Source organism: Pseudorasbora parva, chromosome 8, assembly GCF_024679245.1.
Source record: "Pseudorasbora parva isolate DD20220531a chromosome 8, ASM2467924v1, whole genome shotgun sequence".
Taxonomy (NCBI): domain Eukaryota; kingdom Metazoa; phylum Chordata; class Actinopteri; order Cypriniformes; family Gobionidae; genus Pseudorasbora; species Pseudorasbora parva.
Window position 1 is genome coordinate 709,074 of NC_090179.1, and position 21,083 is coordinate 730,156.

At 41.2% G+C, this 21,083-nt stretch overlaps 1 protein-coding gene across 1 annotated transcript; it reads left to right on the forward strand.

Annotated features, from left to right (window-relative positions):
- Positions 1-5,715: 5,715 nt before the first annotated feature.
- On the forward strand, positions 5,716-19,288 carry p2ry13 (purinergic receptor P2Y13). The gene is made up of 3 exons (XM_067451520.1): positions 5,716-5,817; positions 6,189-6,898; positions 18,752-19,288. Exons 2-3 carry the CDS (start codon positions 6,197-6,199, stop codon positions 19,085-19,087), a joined length of 1,038 nt encoding a protein of 345 aa, XP_067307621.1. The 5' UTR covers positions 5,716-5,817; positions 6,189-6,196; the 3' UTR covers positions 19,088-19,288.
- The last annotated feature ends 1,795 nt before the right edge of the window (positions 19,289-21,083 follow it).

The window sequence follows — 21,083 nt, forward strand, 5'->3', positions numbered from 1 at the left end:
GGAAGCCCGCTGGGGACAAAATATGTCACTAAAGGGGGCGTAGCAGGACGGGACATCCACCGAACGTTGCTCGACGGGATTCTCGTTGGACGTGGTGCAGACATGGGGATCGTGGGAACCTGGAGAGGGACATATCGGTGGAGATTGGAAACAGTCCAGAAAACATGTGCTGCTGCTCTGCCGCTGTCAGTCTGATCAGTCTGTCAGCCGCATGGCCTCGTTGGCTGGTTCTGGAGGGCTGACACCATCTGGTCGGTGGAAGCATGGAGAGAAGGACGGCTGTCCCTGGTGTTCTTCGAGACACGACTGCATGTGAGTGGCGAAACGGATGGAGAGTTGAATGAACCTTTCAAGCCCGATGGAATCCTCGTATGCAGCGAGATGCAACCGCACTCGAGGGTCCATACCCTGTCGGTAGGTCGTTATCAGGGATTGTTCATTCCAGCCACTGGCAGCAGCGAGGGTATGGAACTGTAGGGCATACTCATTGACAGACAGAGAACCTTGTTTTAAGTGATAAAGCCACTCACCGATCGATGAACCCCACGATGGTTTCCCAAAGACCTCCTTAAAATGTGTGATGACGCGTGTCCACAAGGATTCCACCCATTGGAGTGCTTTACCCGATAACTGAGATGTGATGAATGCCACTTTGGAACGATCGTGGGGATACAAGTGCAGCTGCATCTCCAATAAACCCGTTGCAATCCTCCTCCAAACCAGAGAAGGGCGGCGGTCGGGCCATGGGACTGGTGCACTCCATTGACGAAGAAGAGACGGTGTTGTTTCCAGAAGTGCTCGCGGGTGAAGATGAGGGTGCGCAGGCAGGGAGAGCTCGCTGAACAGCGTCGACGAGCTCTTGGAAGGGATTCGGGGTGCTCATCCTGGTGTGCGGTGTTGGTCCGGTCTTCTGTTACAAACAGAGAGGACACAGAGAACTGGGGACAGTGAAACACAGAGTTTATTGAGCTGAACCAGGATGAGTTTGTCAGAGGTGAGTGCAGGCAAGATGAATCCGACCAGAATGACAATAGGGTAATATGATACGTCTTTGTTGCAGATGAATGGCGGAATGGCAGACTGAGAGACTGGAGCTCTGGAGCGATGGAGACGAGGAGCCAGGAGACAAGACGTGGAAACACTCGGGAGACAAGGAGACACAGGTAAGTATACAGGTGAGTCCGTGGTAATAAGCATAGGCAGTAGCATGTGCAAACGAGACCAGACAGTGACTGAGTGCGTGAGCAGGACTTAAGTGCTGGTGTTGATTGGCGTGCTGATGGAGTGTAGGTGTGTGTGATCAGTACTCTGGTGACTGTGAGCGTGGTGTCTGGGAAAGGGAGGAGCCTGGCATGCTTGTAACATAACGGAAGCAAAAAAGCTTTGTTATTTTGAGACTTTGAGAGTTTGAGTCTTTAATTCTTCCTGTCAGTCCCATAGAGTCTATGCTGTATATATGCTGTATATATATATTGTAACGAGGTTCGTAGATGGGAAGGAAGGAGGCAGGAACCGGCGAACGTTCAACAAAGACTTTTAATTTAAAAAAAAACTGGGGGTAAGGACAAAGAGGCGAGAGAAATAGAGACTGGAGCACGAGGAGCGACAGAACGAGAGAGGGGAGAGAGGGAAAAAAATAAATAATAATGGTTCCAGGACACATTGCCGTTCGGCCCTCCGCCCGCCGAGAGGCTCTTCCTCGCGGTGCTGTGCAATGGCACTGGACGCTTTGTGGACAGCTCGATCCTCCTCTGCCCCTGGCAGCCGGCGGTGACTCCTCCTACTGAGGGACCCGGCAGTGAGCCCCGCACTCCCTTCTCCTCCCCTAACTGGCGGATGGCAGCAGGCTCCGGCCTACGGCAAGCGCAGCGACTCCTCCGCCCCCTCTCGGACGGCAGCCACCCCACCTCGACCCAGGGGCATGGCAGGGAGCTCTCTGTCCTCTCTGTACCTTCCTCGCTCCAGCACCATCGCCTCAGGCAGCCCTCGCAGTCTTCATCCATCTGCGCTGCCTGACCTCCTTAGCACCGTGATCCCCCTCAGCAGCGAGGGCTCTTCGACAGCATGTCCCTCCTTCCTCCCGGGTTTTCGGCACCAGTGTAATGAGGTTCATACACTCAAAAAAATGACTCTTTGAATGAACATAAAAAAATAATTGAAAGTATTTCCATATGATTAACTTGCTTTATTTCAGCATTATGCAATTCTGTTATTCCAATTTAATGTACTTACGTTGGGTCAACTTAATTTATTAAGGTTGATTCAACTTATTTACTATGGTTGGGCACAGCTTAATTCAATAGTGTCAGCTCATCTACACAAATTTGTTGTAATCTTGTTGTATTAACTTAATTTTTTTTAGTCGTTTTGACTAAATTATTTTATGTCAATCCATTTAGATAAAGTAGGATAGAGAGGGATAGAACTGATGCCCATATGTATTCTATGGGAGCTGCGTCACATTAATTAGTTTTCTTTATTTCTATAAAAACTATTAATCAACAACACTTGATCAATTGCTAATTGTAACATGCAAGTATATGATCAAGTAAAGCATCTCTCATCACTGGCATTAGCACAGTTTCAGAACAGCATAGCTTAACCACAAGATCTACACTTCACGATAATGGTAACCTCAAAAAATATTAACACAACATAACAACTTTTAAATGTCAAATATAACTGTAAAATACAACATCGATTGTTAACAGGTCTTTAATCCCTTCACTAAATAACACATTAAACAGCTCTTAACTTCAACATTTACTCTCCTGATCCATCCCTAAACAACGCATGCTGGAAACTAGAAATACACTGCTAGTTCAGTCAGCGCAACATAAATGATTCATGTAGTCCCAACACACATGGTTTAGGTTAACTTAACATTCCAGTTCATTTAACATAATAAAATTGAGTAAAATGGCAATTAAGTAAAACCTAAAGATATGTGTTGTTCCAGCTTATTTTATTTAAATAAACTGAGCAAACAGCTAGAATCATTTTGAGTGCAGCCAGAGAAACACTAAAATAACACAGTTATGCCCTTTTCACACATACTCCGTCTGCAGTGTGTGTGCGGTGTGTGTTGCGGTGCAGGATCTGCACGCCCTGTTGTGCTTTCACATATGCTGAGTTTGCAGTCCGCAACTGATCCGCTGTTACATACCACAAACACAGCATTTATTCATTATTTTTTATTTAACATCCAAAAGTTGTTACTGAACATGTCTCATCAGAATTGCAATTCTCGTTGTTTACTCTTTCATAGAATCAGGTTAATGTATACTACATTTAAACAACATTTTATTAAATTCATTAATTCATATTTATATAGCCCAGTACATTAGATTTAGCTCACACAAGTGGAAAAAAACATTTAAACATAGGTTATAGCCTAAAATCACAAACATTTTAAATTAGAAACTTACAATAGTCTATTCAAAAACAGCCGACTCTTGTCTTTTCTTTCGTTTTTAAACCCTTTTAAAAGAAATCCTGCAGGTCAAAAAGAACTTTGCTTTTCACCTCCAAGAAAGGACAAGTGCTCTCCATTAGGGCACTTTTTTAACCTAAATGCCAGGTAAGGTGTCATTTCCTTGTCTTTACTTGAAAAAAAAGCCATGTGTTGACTTTGAAACAAGAGTATATTTTAAATTATATGCATCTGTGGTGAAATTACTAGATTTTCGCGTCAGTATGTTTATTTTAATGCGAACAATGTTCTGCCGCTTTAGTACACCACAGCAAAAAATAGACTCTGTGCGAAAATAATCGTCGCACTGCTGCAGACGCAACGCTCCTGGAACGGACTGACGGACCGCAGCCGCCTGCAGTGTGAAAGCTGTAATCCGTTAACATGGGTACAGAAAGAAATACACACCGCATGACGGAGTATGTGTGAAACAAGGTTCAAGAGCCCAACTGAAGCAAACACTTATCGCCATCATGGTTTAGCAGTTTAAAAAAAGAGTAAAAACTCAAATGCGCCTTTTACTTCAGTGTGCCTTTAGCCCCGTTGTACCTAACAAAAATGTTAGGAAAGGATTTATTTGCAGCTTTTAATCAAAAACAGGAAGTAAATTAAGGAATACAAGAGGGATACAATCTTAGGGGAATAATAATCCTACCAGCTGTTTGTTAAAAAAATGTGCAAAGTCACCATGAAACAGAAGAGATCTTTACATCTCTATTGTGACGTATATCTTAGTGCAATGCTTCTCGAAGCAGAAAAATATATGGCAGGATTTGTTTTATCCATTGGCAATTAATCGGACGGTCCATAACGACTTTTTGGAACTTTAGCTTATTCACCGATTATTCACAGTCTATACATACCATTCTCATCTCCATGCATGCCATAACTCTGTCTGTCATAGCCACCGCTAGCCTAGTTTAATACCAAGACTGGAGACGGCTCCATCTAGCCTACTGCTCAATAAGTGAAAAAATAATGCCAACATTTGCCTTTTTAGGCTACATGTTGTGTATAGTTATATCGTTTACTAAAACCGATGGAAAATTAAAAATTGTAAGCAGGTTGTCACGCTGGTTATGTTGACAGAAGTTAGCTTATTTTCAAGCATTGCGTAATATCATTACGCCGCTGCACCCATGGTACGGCAGCAAAGTTCCTTGATTATTATGCAGGAATGAGAGTATAGTTCCTAGCCATATCGTTCTAGAAAATGTTTTATTTTAAAATATATAAACACTCACTTTTCATTTTTGAGCAAGATGCTAATGGTCTAAGATTCAATGATCTATGCTAAGCTAGCTAAACGTGCTACCACCAGACCCAGAGATCGGCTAAATGGATTAAAGAATGGTAAAACTCCCGGAAAAAAACGTGCATAAAACTTATTTTGGCTTATACATTCATGATGGGCCGCCTCAAGAACTGTTGCTCTCGCCACCGCTCCTCTAAGTGCACATCAGGGCCTGAAACATTTCTCTCCTCCACAGGCTGGATTAATGGATTTTACGCCAGGGAGCATTTACTACTTTTAAAAAATGCAGGTTAGGAAGCGGGTCAGGTAACGTTACAATATTTTATTTTTTGCAGTCGGGTTAGCGGAAAAGAGTTGCGGGTGGGTTAGCTGAAAACGTTGGTCAGGTGCGGGTTGTTTATACATTGAACCGCGAATATGGATAACCCTAACCCCATGATGGGCAATCCATTGCAGCAGAACAGGAAGCTAGACAGGAAGAGTAACTGAATTTCCTGTAAGACTTACTATGAGAAAAATCCTCTCTGCAGCAATGTGGAAAACATGCGTGTGTGTGTGTGTGTGTGTGTGTGTGTGTGTGTGTGTGTGTGTGTGTGTGTGTGTGTGTGTGTGTGTGTGTGTGTGCGTGTGTGTGTGTGTGTACATACTTAGCAAAAGTTTAGGGACTGAACTGTCCCCAGCAGTGAGCAAAATCTGACAAAAGCCTCCCATGGGGAACAGCAGGGGAAGTCCTCAATTGGGCAAACAAATAAAAACAAATATAGCTTATAATGTTAGCAATATCCAATAATATATAAATATATACTTAATATGTAAAATAAAATGTAGGGGTAGAGTTAGAATGGGAGTAAGTCAGTAGTAATTATAGTTATATAAAACTTTTTATATAAAACCAAAAGAAGCACATATCTACTCTCGTCTTCTCTCTCTCTCTCTCTCTCTCTCTCTCTCTCTCTCTCTCTCTCTCTCTCTGGTTGTGTGTGTGGCTACAAGTGCAGAAACACACTGCACTGTGGATTGCGGAAGGCATTAAGACATTTATTAATTCCTCTTTGAGCTTTGCTTACAAGTCTCCAAAAAACTTTTCCTGGTGAGTGTTTGTTATTGCATACATACATTTTTAATTGTATTATAGGCATTCTGAGTGTGTCAAAATGATTGTCATTATAAGCATAACTATATACCTTGATGCTGTTTTATATACATGTTATTTCTATGTATTTCTGATTTCTTCTGTTTGCATGTCATAGACGTGGGTTTTCAATAGAATTAAACAGAACAGGAGATCCTTTTTTAAAGTTCAGGGTAAATTATTGGTGTATTTGTGTGTCTCATCATTATTCATGAATTCACCCAGTGAGCATGAATATTTATGGTAAAGTAGTGGCATTTGTAGCAGTATGTGGATGTTATTTGACTTTTCCATCACTGCATTCAGCTCTATTGACATTTTTATTCCAGGCATCAAGATGAACGCGAGTCAGGTGAACACTTCACTCAAGTGCGAACGGGACACTAGCGTAACATCCATACTCTTTCCTTGCCTTTACGCTGCTCTCTTCCTGGTTGCTTTTGTGTTGAACAGTCTGGCCGCCTGGATCTTCTTCCAAATCCGCAGCAGCTCGACATTTGTTGTGTACCTGAAGAATGTAGTAATGGCCGATCTGTTGATGACCCTCACCGTGCCTGTAAAGGCACTGACCGATGCAGGGTTGGGTTCCTGGCACCTCCGGGCTTTTCATTGCCGGTACTCAGCTGTACTCTTCTATACCACCATGTACATCAGCATCCTTCTTCTTGGATTCATTAGCTTGGACCGATACCTAAAGATTGTGCATCCTTTCGGGAAATGTGCTTTACAGAGGGTCGGAGTGGGCCGGATACTGTGTGCAGTTATCTGGGTGGTTATGCTGTCATTGGCTCTGCCGAATGTCATCCTGAGTAACCAAATGCCACAGATCTCCGCTGGTGGAAAGCTGCGATGCACCAGGATGAAGGGCAAGATGGGTCTCATGTGGCATGAAGGTTTTAACTACTTCTGCCAAGTTGTTTTTTGGGGTACGTTGGCACTCATGGTTGTCTGCTACACCTTCATCAGCAGGAAAGTGTTTGAATCGTACCGTGCATCACAAAGCAGCAGTGACACAGCCAGTAAACAGACCACATCTAAGGTAAAGTGTACTTTCTTCAACCTCCCTATATGCAACCCTGAAAGTGCAGAGTCGTTTAAAGATGCAGATAGTAGTCATTTGGTTATTCAGGGCAGTCTTTCCCAATCCTGTTCCTGGAGGCACACCTACAATACACATTTTGGTTGTCTACCTTATCTAACCCATCCATTCAAGTCTTGAACTCTCAACTAATGAGCTGAGTTGAATCAGGTGTGTTTAAATCAATGTGTGCTGCCTGGGCTACGTCTACATTTATCCGTATAGATTTGAAGACAGCGTTTTCGTTTCAAAATGCTTTCCGTCCACACTCATGCTTTCCAAACGTTTCTCATCCACACTGAAACTTCAGTAAACGCCAAATTCAACTCACTGGGCATGCGTGAAAGATTACTGAGATGATACAGACATCATAAAGTCATCACACAATTCTTCTGGGAGGATCATTTTATTTAGCAAAATATCTCATCATTCACTGATGCGTCTAGATTTCACTCGTTCAACCATTATTATATTTGGTCTAAAACACAGCTCCACTCGTGATTTACCACAGGTCAGCAAATGCAAACTAAAATTCTGTCCTCCTCGCAGGACTGTGATATGCGATAAGTGTGCAAAGTGCCGTATTTTAGCAGCTGTGTGAAAGTTAATAGCACATAACTGGCACAAGAGTGGTATAAAGATACTTATCTATTCGTACAATATGCGTCACATGACTAAACAAGCATCATCGTTTTCACAAACCTCCGTCTTCACAGACCACATTACGTCACAAGACGTTTTAAAAAAAAACGCCGTCTGAGTGTGGACAGAAGGCCAAAACGGAGAGAAAAAGATGCGGTTTTTAAACGTACACCCACACTAATCCCTAAACCTATCCGATAGTGTTAACAAAAGAAAATGTGACAAAAATAAGATTATATCCATGTCATTTTAGCTCATTTTTGAGCTCTTTTATCATGACCTGTTTTTCACTGGATTCGTTCTCGAGCTTTCAACATGGCAAGTTCAAATCTGTACCAGCTGAGCTATCGAGCAAGCTTAAAAGGTCAGAAAATCTGAACATATGGAGCTGGTTAAGTGACGCAAACTCCAAAATGTATTCGTTTACAAATCATGGACTATGGTAAAAAAAAGAAAAGAAAACGATAAAAAATGCTGTCTTACTGCCTCTAGTGTTCATTTCACTTTGAAACTGTTGCGATATGTACCTATTGGTACGTATTTTGTGGTTTGCAAAAACGTTGCCACAGCTACGTTTTGCCAGTGAGACCAGGTTGGTAAAGACGCACGCATGAACGCCATCATCTCTTCCTAGTCAAAGAATAAACATGAATGAACATCCGAAGGTATGTCGAAGATACATTATAACTTACATAAATGTATAATCATTGTGCAATGCTGTGTCTGGAATATACTGCAAAAAATCGAGCATTCATTTTTTCTCAAACTAATTCAATAAAAGTGGTTAATACTCCACCACCTGCGTGTCAACTTGGTTGATTGACACATTTGCGACAATACGGTTTTAATGGTAGTTAAGCAGCGAGTTACGTCGATTACTGGGAAATGTACTCCTGAACCGTGCTGGTAGAATGTGTGTAGTGACGTCGCCACTCAGGATTGGTCACTTTGCCTGGCTGCCAGTTTCTCTGTATCTGGCCAAGCGTGCTATTTGAGCGAAGTAAATGAATTATACAAATTTAACAAGTTTGTTTGCCCATACAATCTTAAGATATTTGGGTTAAGCTTATTTGGCTTGCTGTCTACTGATGAGGGGCTCGATGAAACAGCTTCAACTCGAGCTTGTGACATAACCCCACAGTGACAAAATGGTTATGTAGGGCAAGACGCCTAAGATAAGAGTTTGGGGAGGGGGTGGGATGCTGGAACATCTGAGACTGAGGAGAGGTAAGCAGCTGCTTATATACTCTGTCTGTTGAATGGAAGATTTGAATGGGCTCTAAAGAAAGAAAAGAAAGAAAGAAAAAACTTCACTAAAATAAATATCTGATCACTATTTACATGTCATATCATATATACAATCTTGCATTACCAAGGCAACGGCCGACACATTGGTATTCATAGTTTTCACGTGGCGTCACGCATTTATAGGAACGCCCACCTGGAGGGCAAAACAAGGCTTTCCTTCACTGTCCACCAGTCATTTTTACCTGTTTTTTTCATGACTATTAATGTATATTAATACAAATGTATATTAATAGTCTATTAAGTAGGTGTAAACTGAATTAGATTTTTTGGTAACACTTTATAATAACTCACACTATAAAGCATTAATTAAGCATTAGTAAATAGTTAGTTCATCATTTATAAAGCATTAATAGACATTAATAGGCCGTTTATAAATACAACTGTAAATGTTTTATTCTTGATTTATTATTATATTTATAATGTGTTTAATAATTGTATTTTCCTACTTTATAAATGATCAATTTATCATTCCTAAATTAAGTATTACATTATTTAAAGAGCAGTTATTTAGTTGTCATCAGTGGTTCATATGATCATTTAGAAAGTGTAAGTAAAGTAAAAATTTACTTACTGCGTTAATAAATGCTTTATTAACATGTATGTTTACTGTAGTTTATGATTAATTCAGGTAGTTATAAAACATTTAGTAGTTGTCAGTTAACTATTTCTGTGAGCTCATCTAAAGTGAGGACTATTTACGCCTCGTAAAGGCTTTTACAAAGTCTCAGTTCTCTTATGCGCTGCTGTTCGCTAATGTTTTAAAGTCAGTACTGTTTTAACACTGCAAAATATTTTATTATTTTATTATAATAATTGTATTTGTTGTATTTGCCACTCCTGTAATCCAGTGTAATCCACTGGTACATTTTTACTCAGCAATGTTTACACTTTACATAAATGTATTTTTATATCAGATTGCAGAGGCTTAGTTTCATTTGATTTATGGTTTCTGGTGGTCTACGGGAATAATGTTTTCTATGACATTGAATAGGTTTAAATTTGATATTAAGTTACTAGTTGTACAGTCTCAATTTTTGCATTTTATAATGTGTTGTGTTCGTTTCCTTTTTCTGTTCAGAGTCTTTGTAAAAGCCTTACAAGGCATAAATAGCTCTCACTTTAGATGAGCTCACAGAAATAGTTAACTGACAACTACTAAATATACTTATATATAGTATAAATATACTTTTATAACTACCTGAATTAATCATAAACTACAGTAAACATACATGTTAATAAAGCATTTATTACACATTGAGTAACTATTACTATGACACACCCTGACGAAGGCATGTAAAGCCGCAACGCGTAGGTGTACCTGTCACCAATTTTTAAATGTTTAAGCCATGAAAAAATAAAGGCTTTTTAACTTTCTCAATACACCCATAGAGTGCCTTGGACTACTTTTGCTTTTAGACTTAATTATCCTACCCCAGGTGAAAAAGTCAAACTATTAAATGCATTAAACATGCATTATAATATATTACTATTGTACTAAAAAGATACTCAAGTACATTTTTAATGCATTTAATAGGATGGATTTTTTCACCTGGGACACAACCAAAGAGCACAGAGACTTTACACCCTGTGCAGCACTTCTTAATAATAATAATAATAATAATAATACGTTTATTTATATAGCGCCTTTCCAGAGCTCAAGGACACTTTACAATAAACAAACAACAATAAAGGCAATTGACAAAAAGAGTAGACAGAACAACAGTAGGCAATTGAGAGTGCAAGTACAATAAGTGAGAAATCGGGAGAAAAAAAAATTAAATTCTAAGATCTATAACATTCAGAAAAGAGGTGTGTTTTGAGCATGGATTTGACACATGATTTCCACATTTTGGGTGCAATAACGCTGAATGATCTGCCCCCCATTGAAGCAAGGCGATGCCGAGGGACAACGAGAAGGTTAGAATCAGCAGATCGTAAAGAGCGAGTAGGGGTGAAGGGGAGAAGCAAGTTACAGAGGTAGGGGGGAGCAAGGCCGTGCAGAGACTTAAAAGTGAGAAGAAGAATTTTGAATTTAATACGGTAAGACACAGGAAGCCAGTGAAGATCATACAGAATTGGGGAAATATGAGCAGAACGTTTGGTGTGGGTGAGTAGTCTGGCAGCAGAATATATTTGAATATATTGTAATTTGGAAATGGAGCTAGCTGGTAGGCCAATGAAAAGTGCATTGCAGAAATCAAGACGTGATGTGACAAACGCATGGATGAGTGTTTCAGCATCAGAGATACTGATAAAGGGACAGAGCTGAGCAATACGACGCAGATGAAAGAAAGCTAATTTGGTGACGGAATTAATGTGAGAGTGGAAAGATAAAGAGGAATCAAAAATTACACCAAGATTTTTAACAGTAGTAGATGGTTTGATAAGAGAGCCAGCAGTCTCAAGTTGGTAGGAATTTTATTAGTGAGTGACGAAGGTCCAGTGAAAATAATCTCAGTTTTGTCCATGTTAAGTTTTAGAAAATTTGCATGAAGCCAATCTTTTATTTCATGTACACAAGCAGAGATTTTGTCAGTTGTGAAAGATAAAGTTGATGTACAGGTAGTATATAATTGAATGTCGTCAGCGTAAAAATGATCATTAAAACCATGACGGCGTAGGATCTCACCAAGAGGTATGATATAGATTATAAATAATAATGGCCCAAGAACGGATCCCTGAGGGACACCTTGCTTTAGGGGGACAGTGGGTGAGCGAAAATACTGAAGTGAAACGTAGAACAGTCTGTCAGAGAGATAGGAGGAGAACCGGGAAAGAGCAGCACCAGAAATACCCACATCCAAAAGGCGCAAAATGAGTAGTTGATGGGAGAAGGTATCGAAGGCAGAGCTAAGGTCGAGCAGCAAAAGCATAGACAGAGAACCGGAATCACCAGAGAGAAGCAGATCATTCAGTACCTTAACTAGTGCAGTTTCAGTACTATGCAAAGGGCGAAAACCAGATTGAAAAGGATCAAAAAGATTATTTTCAACTAGAAAAGACTGAAGCTGGGAGGCAACAGTACTTTCCAGTAATTTGGCTATGAAGGGGAGATTTGAAATGGGACGATAATTAGACAAAACTGAGGGATCAAGGTTGGGTTTCTTGAGAACAGGGGTAACAGCTGCAGTTTTGAGTGACAGCAGAGGAAATGAAGCAGAGGTAAGAGATGCGTTGATGAAGTGAGAGATAGGTGCAGAAATAAATGAATGGCAACGTTTCAGTAGAGTAGTAGGAGCAGGGTCAAAATGACAAGATGAAGGGTTGGATTTCAAGATTAACTCAGAGACAGAAGAGAGAGTAGACAGAGAAAAAAGAGGCAGGGATTGACCAGGTTGATTCGGCAGATAACTAGTGTTGGTGGCATCATTAAAGAGACACTGGTTTACGGCATCTGTCTTTTCAAGCATGTGAGCTAAGAATGAAGTGCAGAGTTCATCAGAAGCTAGAGCAGCATGAGACGGAGGTTTGATAAGTTTATTTATTGTGTTGAATAATGCTTTTGGCCTGTTGCTTGATTTATTAATTGTAGCAGATACAAAACTGGAACGAGCCAAATTCAGGGCCGATTTATAATTTTTGATATGTTCTTTGAATGCCAAATGGTGAACAGTCAGGCCAGTTTTCCTGTAGTAACGCTCAAGCTGTCTACCAGTGGCCTTTAAGATACGGAGCTCAGGAGTGTACCAAGGAGACGAATGTGTGGTAGGGGACTCTTCTGGTCTTGACTGGAGCATGCTCATCTACGATATCTGAGATTATGGAGTTATAGTTGGATAGTATCAGTGAGGGTGAGGAGATATCAAAGACATCAGAGAGATTAGAAGAGGAAACGGAGGTACAAAATAATGCAGTATCAACAACTTTGAGATTGCGGTAAGATATGACAGTTGTAGAACAATTTTTATGGATAGGCAGGCTGAAGCTAAAATCAAGAAACTTATGATCAGAAATACCAGTGTCAGTAGAGGTGATAGAAGCAATATTAGCCCTTGATGTACAAATCAAATCTAGAGTATGACCATGGGTAGGAGTTGGAAAATTAACATGCTGAGTTAGATTAAAGCATTCAAGAATAGAAAGTAACTGGTTGGTGTTAGAGCAAACAGCATCAACATGAATATTAAAGTCACCAAGCAGTAGAATGGGAAATGACAATGAGCAGGCAATGGTCAACAGTTCACTGAGTTCAGAAAAGAAGTTAGACAGGACCTTAGGAGGTCGATAGAGCAGAATTATTATGAGTGAGTCAGCCTTCAAAACCATGTACTCAAATGTGTTGGTGTCGTGCAAGTCAAGTTGCTTGATACGAAGGTTGTCACGATGAATGATAGCGAGACCACCCCCTTTACCATGGGGTCTCTGGTTGGTGTTAGAGCAAACAGCATCAACATGAATATTAAAGTCACCAAGCAGTAGAATGGGAAATGACAATGAGCAGGCAATGGTCAACAGTTCACTGAGTTCAGAAAAGAAGTTAGACAGGACCTTAGGAGGTCGATAGAGCAGAATTATTATGAGTGAGTCAGCCTTCAAAACCATGTACTCAAATGTGTTGGTGTCGTGCAAGTCAAGTTGCTTGATACGAAGGTTGTCACGATGAATGATAGCGAGACCACCCCCTTTACCATGGGGTCTCGGTCGGGATAGATAATTAAATCCATCTGGCGTAAGTAGATTTAAAAATCTCCAGGAACTTGCCAATTTTCAGTCAGAAGAAAAATGTCAAGGTTATTGTCAGTGATCATTTTGTTGAGATAAGAGGCTTTGTCCGAAATTGATCGACAGTTCAAAAGGGCAAAGTGATGATGTGATGGATTCAAATTAGGTGTATGTTGCTGATCGCTATTAGTGAGATAGATCAGAGAAATGCTGAATGGAGGGACAGGCAGGCAGTTGTCTTGGCATTGAAGATAGCCTATTGTTGGTCCAGATGCAAGGAGGAGAGTCAGGCTTTGAACAATGTGAACTCAAGAGTGTGCGCCGCGAACGGTGTGTGTATCTTGGGCGACGGAGAATCCCTAGTCTCTGACAGTATTCGTACGTCACCGAATCAAGACGTGGGCGGCAGTTAAAGGCCCTCAGTTGAGATGTAGAATATTTAATGTCCATCACAGATGTAAGACAACAAAAAAATAAGGCAGAGGAAAAAAGAAAAAGTGTTTTTGCACAAGGCATGTTGATACTGAGAAAGTGAAAGCCCAACCACAAGCAAAACCACGTTAGCCATACCTGAACGTCACTTCACCAAAACAGCAGACTAAATAGGAGGCAACGAACCCAGATAAGTAAGCAGTAAACAAACGGCGCAACCGATAGAGAGAGCGGTAACTCACCCATCAGAAGAGCCGAGTGTGGTAGAGATGTAACAGGGAAGAAAGCTTGCAGCAGCCCGATGGCAGACTTATCAACAGTTCAGTTCAGAGTTTAACTTGGCGGATAAACTCATTATTTTGATTTTTTTGTGCACAAAAACTATTCTTGTCGCTTCGTAAAATGCTTGTACAGCCACTGTAGTGAGATGGACTTTGTATCGATGTGTTTAGTGCCTTTATGGGTCTTTTGAGTGGGTCAGTGGAAATAAACTGAATGCCAATGGAGGTTTATCTGAAGCCTTTCTCGCCTGCCGACGGTTCATCCTCCACCTGCTTGATCAGCCATTTATTTCTTAACGGTTTGACTGTGTAATTAATCTGTGTTTAAAATTAAGTGGTGCAACAACTTACTTTAAAATAACACAAATGCTAGATAAGTGTTAAGCTTAAGAACGTCCTGCTGTTTTTAGCGATTGAAATACTGCAGCAGGTTTTGTATTTGGATCATAAGTGCCCAAAATCTTGTGCCTCTTGTTCACATATATGTTAAGATTGACAGGCTAGTGCTGCAGTTCTATGCCCTACAATGCTCTGCAACAGTCGCGTGACTGAAAACTATGAATTATATTCTAAAGTGCTCCGTTGTCAGCCCCAGAGTGGAAAATTAAACCATATCTGTACCAGCTGTGCCAGATCAATGCGGAATTGACCGGTTAAAGAGCATATTGCAGGTTAGAGACTTCAGTGAGTAAGTGTATAGAAATGTCTCGGTTATGCATATAACCCATGTTCTCTGAGAGGGAACGAGGCACTGCATCATTGTAGATGACACTTCGGGGAACGCCCTTGGCGTGATGCTACTGAAGCTCATTTGAAAAAGCCCAATACTGATTGGTGTTGCGTCATGACGTAGCGAGTGACGGCATACCCGGAGGTATAAAGGGACGTCGGCACAAGCAGATATAGCTTTCTGCGATGAAGCGAGCGCACTGACGATAGGCGGGGCTACGAGACGCAGTGCATAACCCGAGACGTTCCCTTTATCGAGGGAACTCGCACTGCGTCATCGTAGATGACACTTCGGGGAACGAATACCCACTAGTCCTCTGGTCCCTGGTCTGACTTCCTCCACTGGGCAGACCTCTCCAAATAGATCCTCAATGCCCGGACCGGGCAGAGGAGGTGAAGCCTGCCCTATCTGCCGTCACATGAGGCGGGGGATGGAATGCCTGGAGAACCACCGACCGTACCATGTTAGATGGCACTTTTGGGTACGTAACCCGGGGTCGGACGCAAGATGGCCTTAACTCCACCCGGGGCAAACTCCAAGCAATTTGGCGTGACTGCCAATGCCTGGAGGTCCCCCACTCTCCTCAGAGAAGTGATGGCAAGGAGAAAGGCCACCTTAAGCGTGAGGTTCTTGGCCTCGGCCAGCTCCAGCGGCTCAAAAGGGGCCTCAACCAACCCTTCAAGCACCACTGCCAGATCCCAAGTTGGGATCCTGGAATGAGCCACAGGCCTCATCCTCCGCGCTCCGAGGAACCGTACAACCAAATGGTGCCTCCCCAGAGGTCCTTCACCTAATGGTGCGTGTAAAGCCCCAATCGCTGCCACATACACCTTAAGTGTGGATGGGGTAAGCCCGGCAGAAAACCAATCTTGGAGAAACTCCAGTACTGAAGCCACTGCGCAGTTAACTGGGTTTACCTCACAGTCTCTACACCAAGTGGAAAACACACTCCACTTTAGGTTGTACAGCCCAGTGGTGGAAGGAGCCCTAGAGCTGAGTAGGGTCTCAATGACACCCGCTGACAGACCCTCCTCTATGAGCTGTGCCCCCTCAGGGGCCAGACCCATAGGTTCCATAACTCCGGCTGGGGGTGGCATATCGTGCCCCCAGCCTTGGCCACGACAGTTTCCCTTGGGACCACAGGAGGACCTGATGCGCCAGGCTGCACAGAGGGCGCGATCTCAGACCCCCCTGACGATTTAGATACGATATCATGGCAGTGTTGTCGGATCGTATCAGGACATGGGGGCCGCGGAGGTCCGGAAGAAAATTCCTCAGAGCTTTCAGGACCGCGAGCATTTCCAGGCAATTGATATGCCAGGATGAATGCTGAGCCGCCCAAGGACCTCTCGCCCCGAGGCCTTCCATGACCGCGCCCCAGCCAGTAAGGGATGCATCTGTTGAAATGGTTTTCCGACAACATGGTGCTCCCAATACCAGCCCTAGGGACAGAAACCAAGGTTTCTTCCATACATTGAGGGAACGAAGGCATTTGCGCGTTACCCTGATCATATGGAAGGGATTCCCCTTCGGGGAAAACCCCTTGGTCTTCAGCCACCACTGTAGGGGTCTCATGTGGAGCAGGCCGTGCGGAATTATACTGGACGCTGCTGCCATGAGACCCAGCAATCTCTGGAACTGCAATGGATTGCAATGACACCTCGGACACTGAGGAAATTATAAATGTTTATTAATACTCATATGGCAGACCACAGCCATACAATTATGACACACAATAAGGGACAGGCCAGGATTAGACAGAACAACGATTAGAGGAGATGAGATGAACTGAGTTGTTGTGTGAGGAGAAACAGTGGAAAACAGAGCAGTTGAGACCAGTTAGCTCATGATATAATGCTAGCATGAACACTGTGCTTAGATTACAATACCTTAAAAATAATTATTACACGGCTCTGTGAAATACTTGATTCTGATTGGTCAATTGCGCATTCCAGCAGTATGTTATTTCCAGATAACACCCGCTCATCGGGGTACTACGAGTTATCTTGACCGGTACTACTTTTATGCTTTACGCTGGTGCCATCGTGTGGCTTAAGCAGCCGTGGGTTACAATGGAAGACTTCAAGGCAGGTTTCCTTTATAACGTTTTTAATATAGATATTTTTTTTACACAAACTCATCAATTCGAATCAGAAGGCTCTATTAACCCATCGGAGCCGTGTGGAGCACGTTATTTGACGGACAGCTGCATTCTTTATGGACTTCAAACACAAATACAAATACTGCTTGGATTAACGTTAGCCTGGACTTTTTAATTATAACTCCGATTGTATTCGTCTGACAGAAGAATGTCATATACACCTATAATGACTTGAGGGTGAGTAAATCATAGGCTTGGTTTCATTTTTGGGTGAACTAACCCTTTCAGCATTAATTTTCAAGGGCATATGGCAAATCTTCAGCAATAGATAAAGGCTTAAAGCAGTTTGGAACTGTTTTTCTTCACGGAAGCTTTGCATAAGAGCTAATAAAATATTTAATCTCAAGACAATATTTTGTGTCTAATTTATTTGAGACTAGTAGCCGTGTAATAAGCGGGATAATGTCCACCCAGCCGGTTGTTATCGCAGAATAAACCCCTTCAGAGTGACGCTCCGCTTCGCGTCGGGGTCCTGAACACTCTGTCGGGGTTAATTCTGCGATAACAACCGGCTGGGTGTACATTATCCCTTACTTATCATGTGTCAGGCAATCCCAAAGCTAGTATTGGTCATCTATGAGTATTTTTTGACCATCTAGCATAAGTCACACTCATCAATATCTGTCCACAGTAAACGTTAAAGCTGGGCGAACATTACACAGTGTGGTTTTTGCTGTCATATGAGCTCGCAGACCATTTTTTTCTCACGCTTGGACATCGTGGATGCTCGTATTGTTGTGACTCGCAGCATGTGAGCTGAAATACAAGACGAGCCGAGCATGTTTCTCGCACCTCTCGATCTCACAATATTTTTTAAACATAAAAAGTCATAAACTTTCACCAGCGTATGGCTGTCCCCTATTGCCAAATCATGCCCAACCATGTCAGATAGGCTAGATCTATGAGTATTATTATGCTAAAGACATTTTAGTGATCACATATATATATCTGTCACTATATATATCTGGAAGAAGATATAATATTTTCACCAGCCGCCACTGCATATATTGTTCTTGTATGGAATGACTAACCAAAATGATCAATCGGACTTGCTGTCAAAGTAAGCCATAAGATGTAGAAAGTGCTCAACAAACGTTTAATTCAGAGTTGATATTTCAACGTTGTATCATTATTCATGTATCAACTCTTTTTCAACAGTTAATTGATCAGCATTGTTTAGACGTTGTTCCAACGTTATTTTTCTACTGATATATTTCAACAAAATTTTTAAAAGTCATGGTTGTAAAAATAATGTTGATTTGACGTACAACTCAAAACTTGTTGATATTTCTATGTTGAATTCTTAGTGAGTTAACAACACCAATTCAACTATTTGGTGTTCAACGTTGTTTTGACGTTGAAACAATGTTTTTTCATAAACTGACATTATTTCAACTACATTTAAACGTTTAAAGTCAGTCGAATGCCAGCTGGGTAGTAGCCTCTTCCTTTGTACTCACCTCGTATAGCTAAATGCTCAAAGATATCGCTCCCTTATAAAGCTTCAGTGTCATTAGCAGTGTTTGGTATACAGCATACAAATCCCAGATACTTCCACTGTATTTGAACTGCACTAAAGTCTCTCCTCTCCTCCACAGGTGTTTGTGGTAGTGGGTGTTTTCTTTGTAAGTTTTGCACCCTTCCACCTGGCCCGAATCCCTTACACCCTCAGTCAGACCCGGGATACTTCTACCCAGTGCTGGGCCCAAAACCAGCTATATTTTGCCAAAGAGATCACACTCTGGATATCCTCTACTAACGTGTGCCTGGACCCTCTCATTTATGTTTTCCTGTGTCGAGTCTTCCGTAAGAAGCTTACAGCCACACTGAGCCGCCGTCCACTCCCACTGGGGTCTCTGACAGAGACCTCCACCAGAATGGAGATGCCAAACAGAGGCCATTGTAACACAAATCTGGATTTAAGTCATCATTAACGTCCTTCTCTTCCTCCTGTGGCTGTTACGAGGTTCAAGGGTTCATAAAAATACACTGCAAAAAAGAATTTTCATAATCATTATATTTATCCAGCACAAATATTTAAAAGTAGATATTGTCATTGGAATTGTGTTCTGAAGTGTACGGAGGAGCAGAACTAACACACACACGCACGCACGCACGCACGCACGCACACACACACACACACACACACACACACACACACACACACACACAGACAGAAAGACACACAAACACACACACACACACACACAAAATCCCTTATCTTGCCAGTACCACATGTTGTCTTTCTTGCCATCCGACCTGGCAAAAAAAAAAAAAAACTTGAAAAAGTTTGTAAAACTTTTTTTTTTTTTTAGTTTTAAAAACAAAGCTAAAAAAATCTAAATATTGAAATCACCTTTAAAGTTGTCCAAATGAAGTCCTTAGCAATGCATATTACTGCTAATAGTTCATGTTTTATATATTTATGGTAGGTAATTTACACAATATCTTCATGGAACATGATTTTTAATATCCTAATGATTTTTGGCATTAAAGAAAAATGTATTTTGACCCATACAATGCACATGGCCTATGACTGGTTCTGTGCTTCTAAAACACTTAATAATAGTAATTAATGATAAATTGCACATTTACTAATACACTATTACAATCAAAAGTTATTGTATGTTGATATTGTTTAATGAACCTGAGCTCACATGAACTAACAATGAGCTTTAATTAAATTATGTTACCTAATGAGACCTATTGTAAACTGTCACTGAAAATGTTACAGTAAATTTTTCAATACATTTTTTTTGGGATAGGCATGAACCAAACATGAATGTCAACTCATGAAATATATCAGTGTTAGAAAAACATTGACAGGGTTATTTTCAATGTCCTTAAGTGTGCGTTATTATTAGAAACCACAGCAGTTTTTAGTTCCCTTACAGTTATCTTGCCCTGAACGTTTCCTCTTTCTATGAGAAGTTTTTTTTTTTTTTTTTTTTTTTGGGTAGTCATTGGTCGATGAACTGTATATATATGTTTCATAACGGTGGTTTTGAATTTATAAGTAAAATAAAGTTTGAGATTAACTATACTTGAATATAAATTATGCCTACCAGTTGAGTATACAAAGTATAGTTGTAGCATTTTTTGCTTTTCCTGAACAAAATAAACAAGTTTTAATGTATATGTAGGCAATCATTTTTTTGTGTGTAAAAAAAATATTTTTGTGACTTTATCCTCTTTGCTCAGTAATGGCAAATATCCCTGCTCCCAGCATCAGTTTTTTACTAGTTTCAGCCTGATGCAGTTCTCATCTTCACATCCAGCTCCACGTTGTTTAAATATCAAATGCACTGGCACATCTGATCCCCCATCAGAGAGAGAGAGAGAGTGAGAGTGAGAGTGAGAGAGAGAGTGTGTGTGTGTGTGTGTGTGTGTTCCCCCATGGGCGTCTGGGATAAACCAGGAGTGTTCAGGAACATTGTTCGAGCGGTGATATCGTGAGGAACTGAAAACCACTGACCATTGACCAACACACACCTGCTCTAAAGTCAATAGTGCAGTATTTCAGTGTTATTTAAAGGGTGTGTTAGTAAAATAAGCCTTTAGGCGGGTGCCTGTATTATTGTGTACATACAGTAAAGATAAAAATGCCTATATGTCATAATGGATAGTCATTGCGTGTATCCGAATTATCTAATTGCATTAATGACAAATGATCAATGTCCAATCGTGGCAAAACACACGTGTGTTTAAACTGACTCGTTTTAACATGATTTAACACGACTCATTTTAACAAATTATCCGTGTTTCTGTGTTTTCAATGTTAGATGCTAGGGAGTGCTATTACACATCTCCTGATTGAGAACTGAATCTCCTGGGCTGCGTTTCCCAAAAACCATTGTAAGCCTGAGTTGATCCTAGAGACCATTGGTGACAATTGTTCTATAATCAACTTAAAGGGTTAGTTCACCCAAA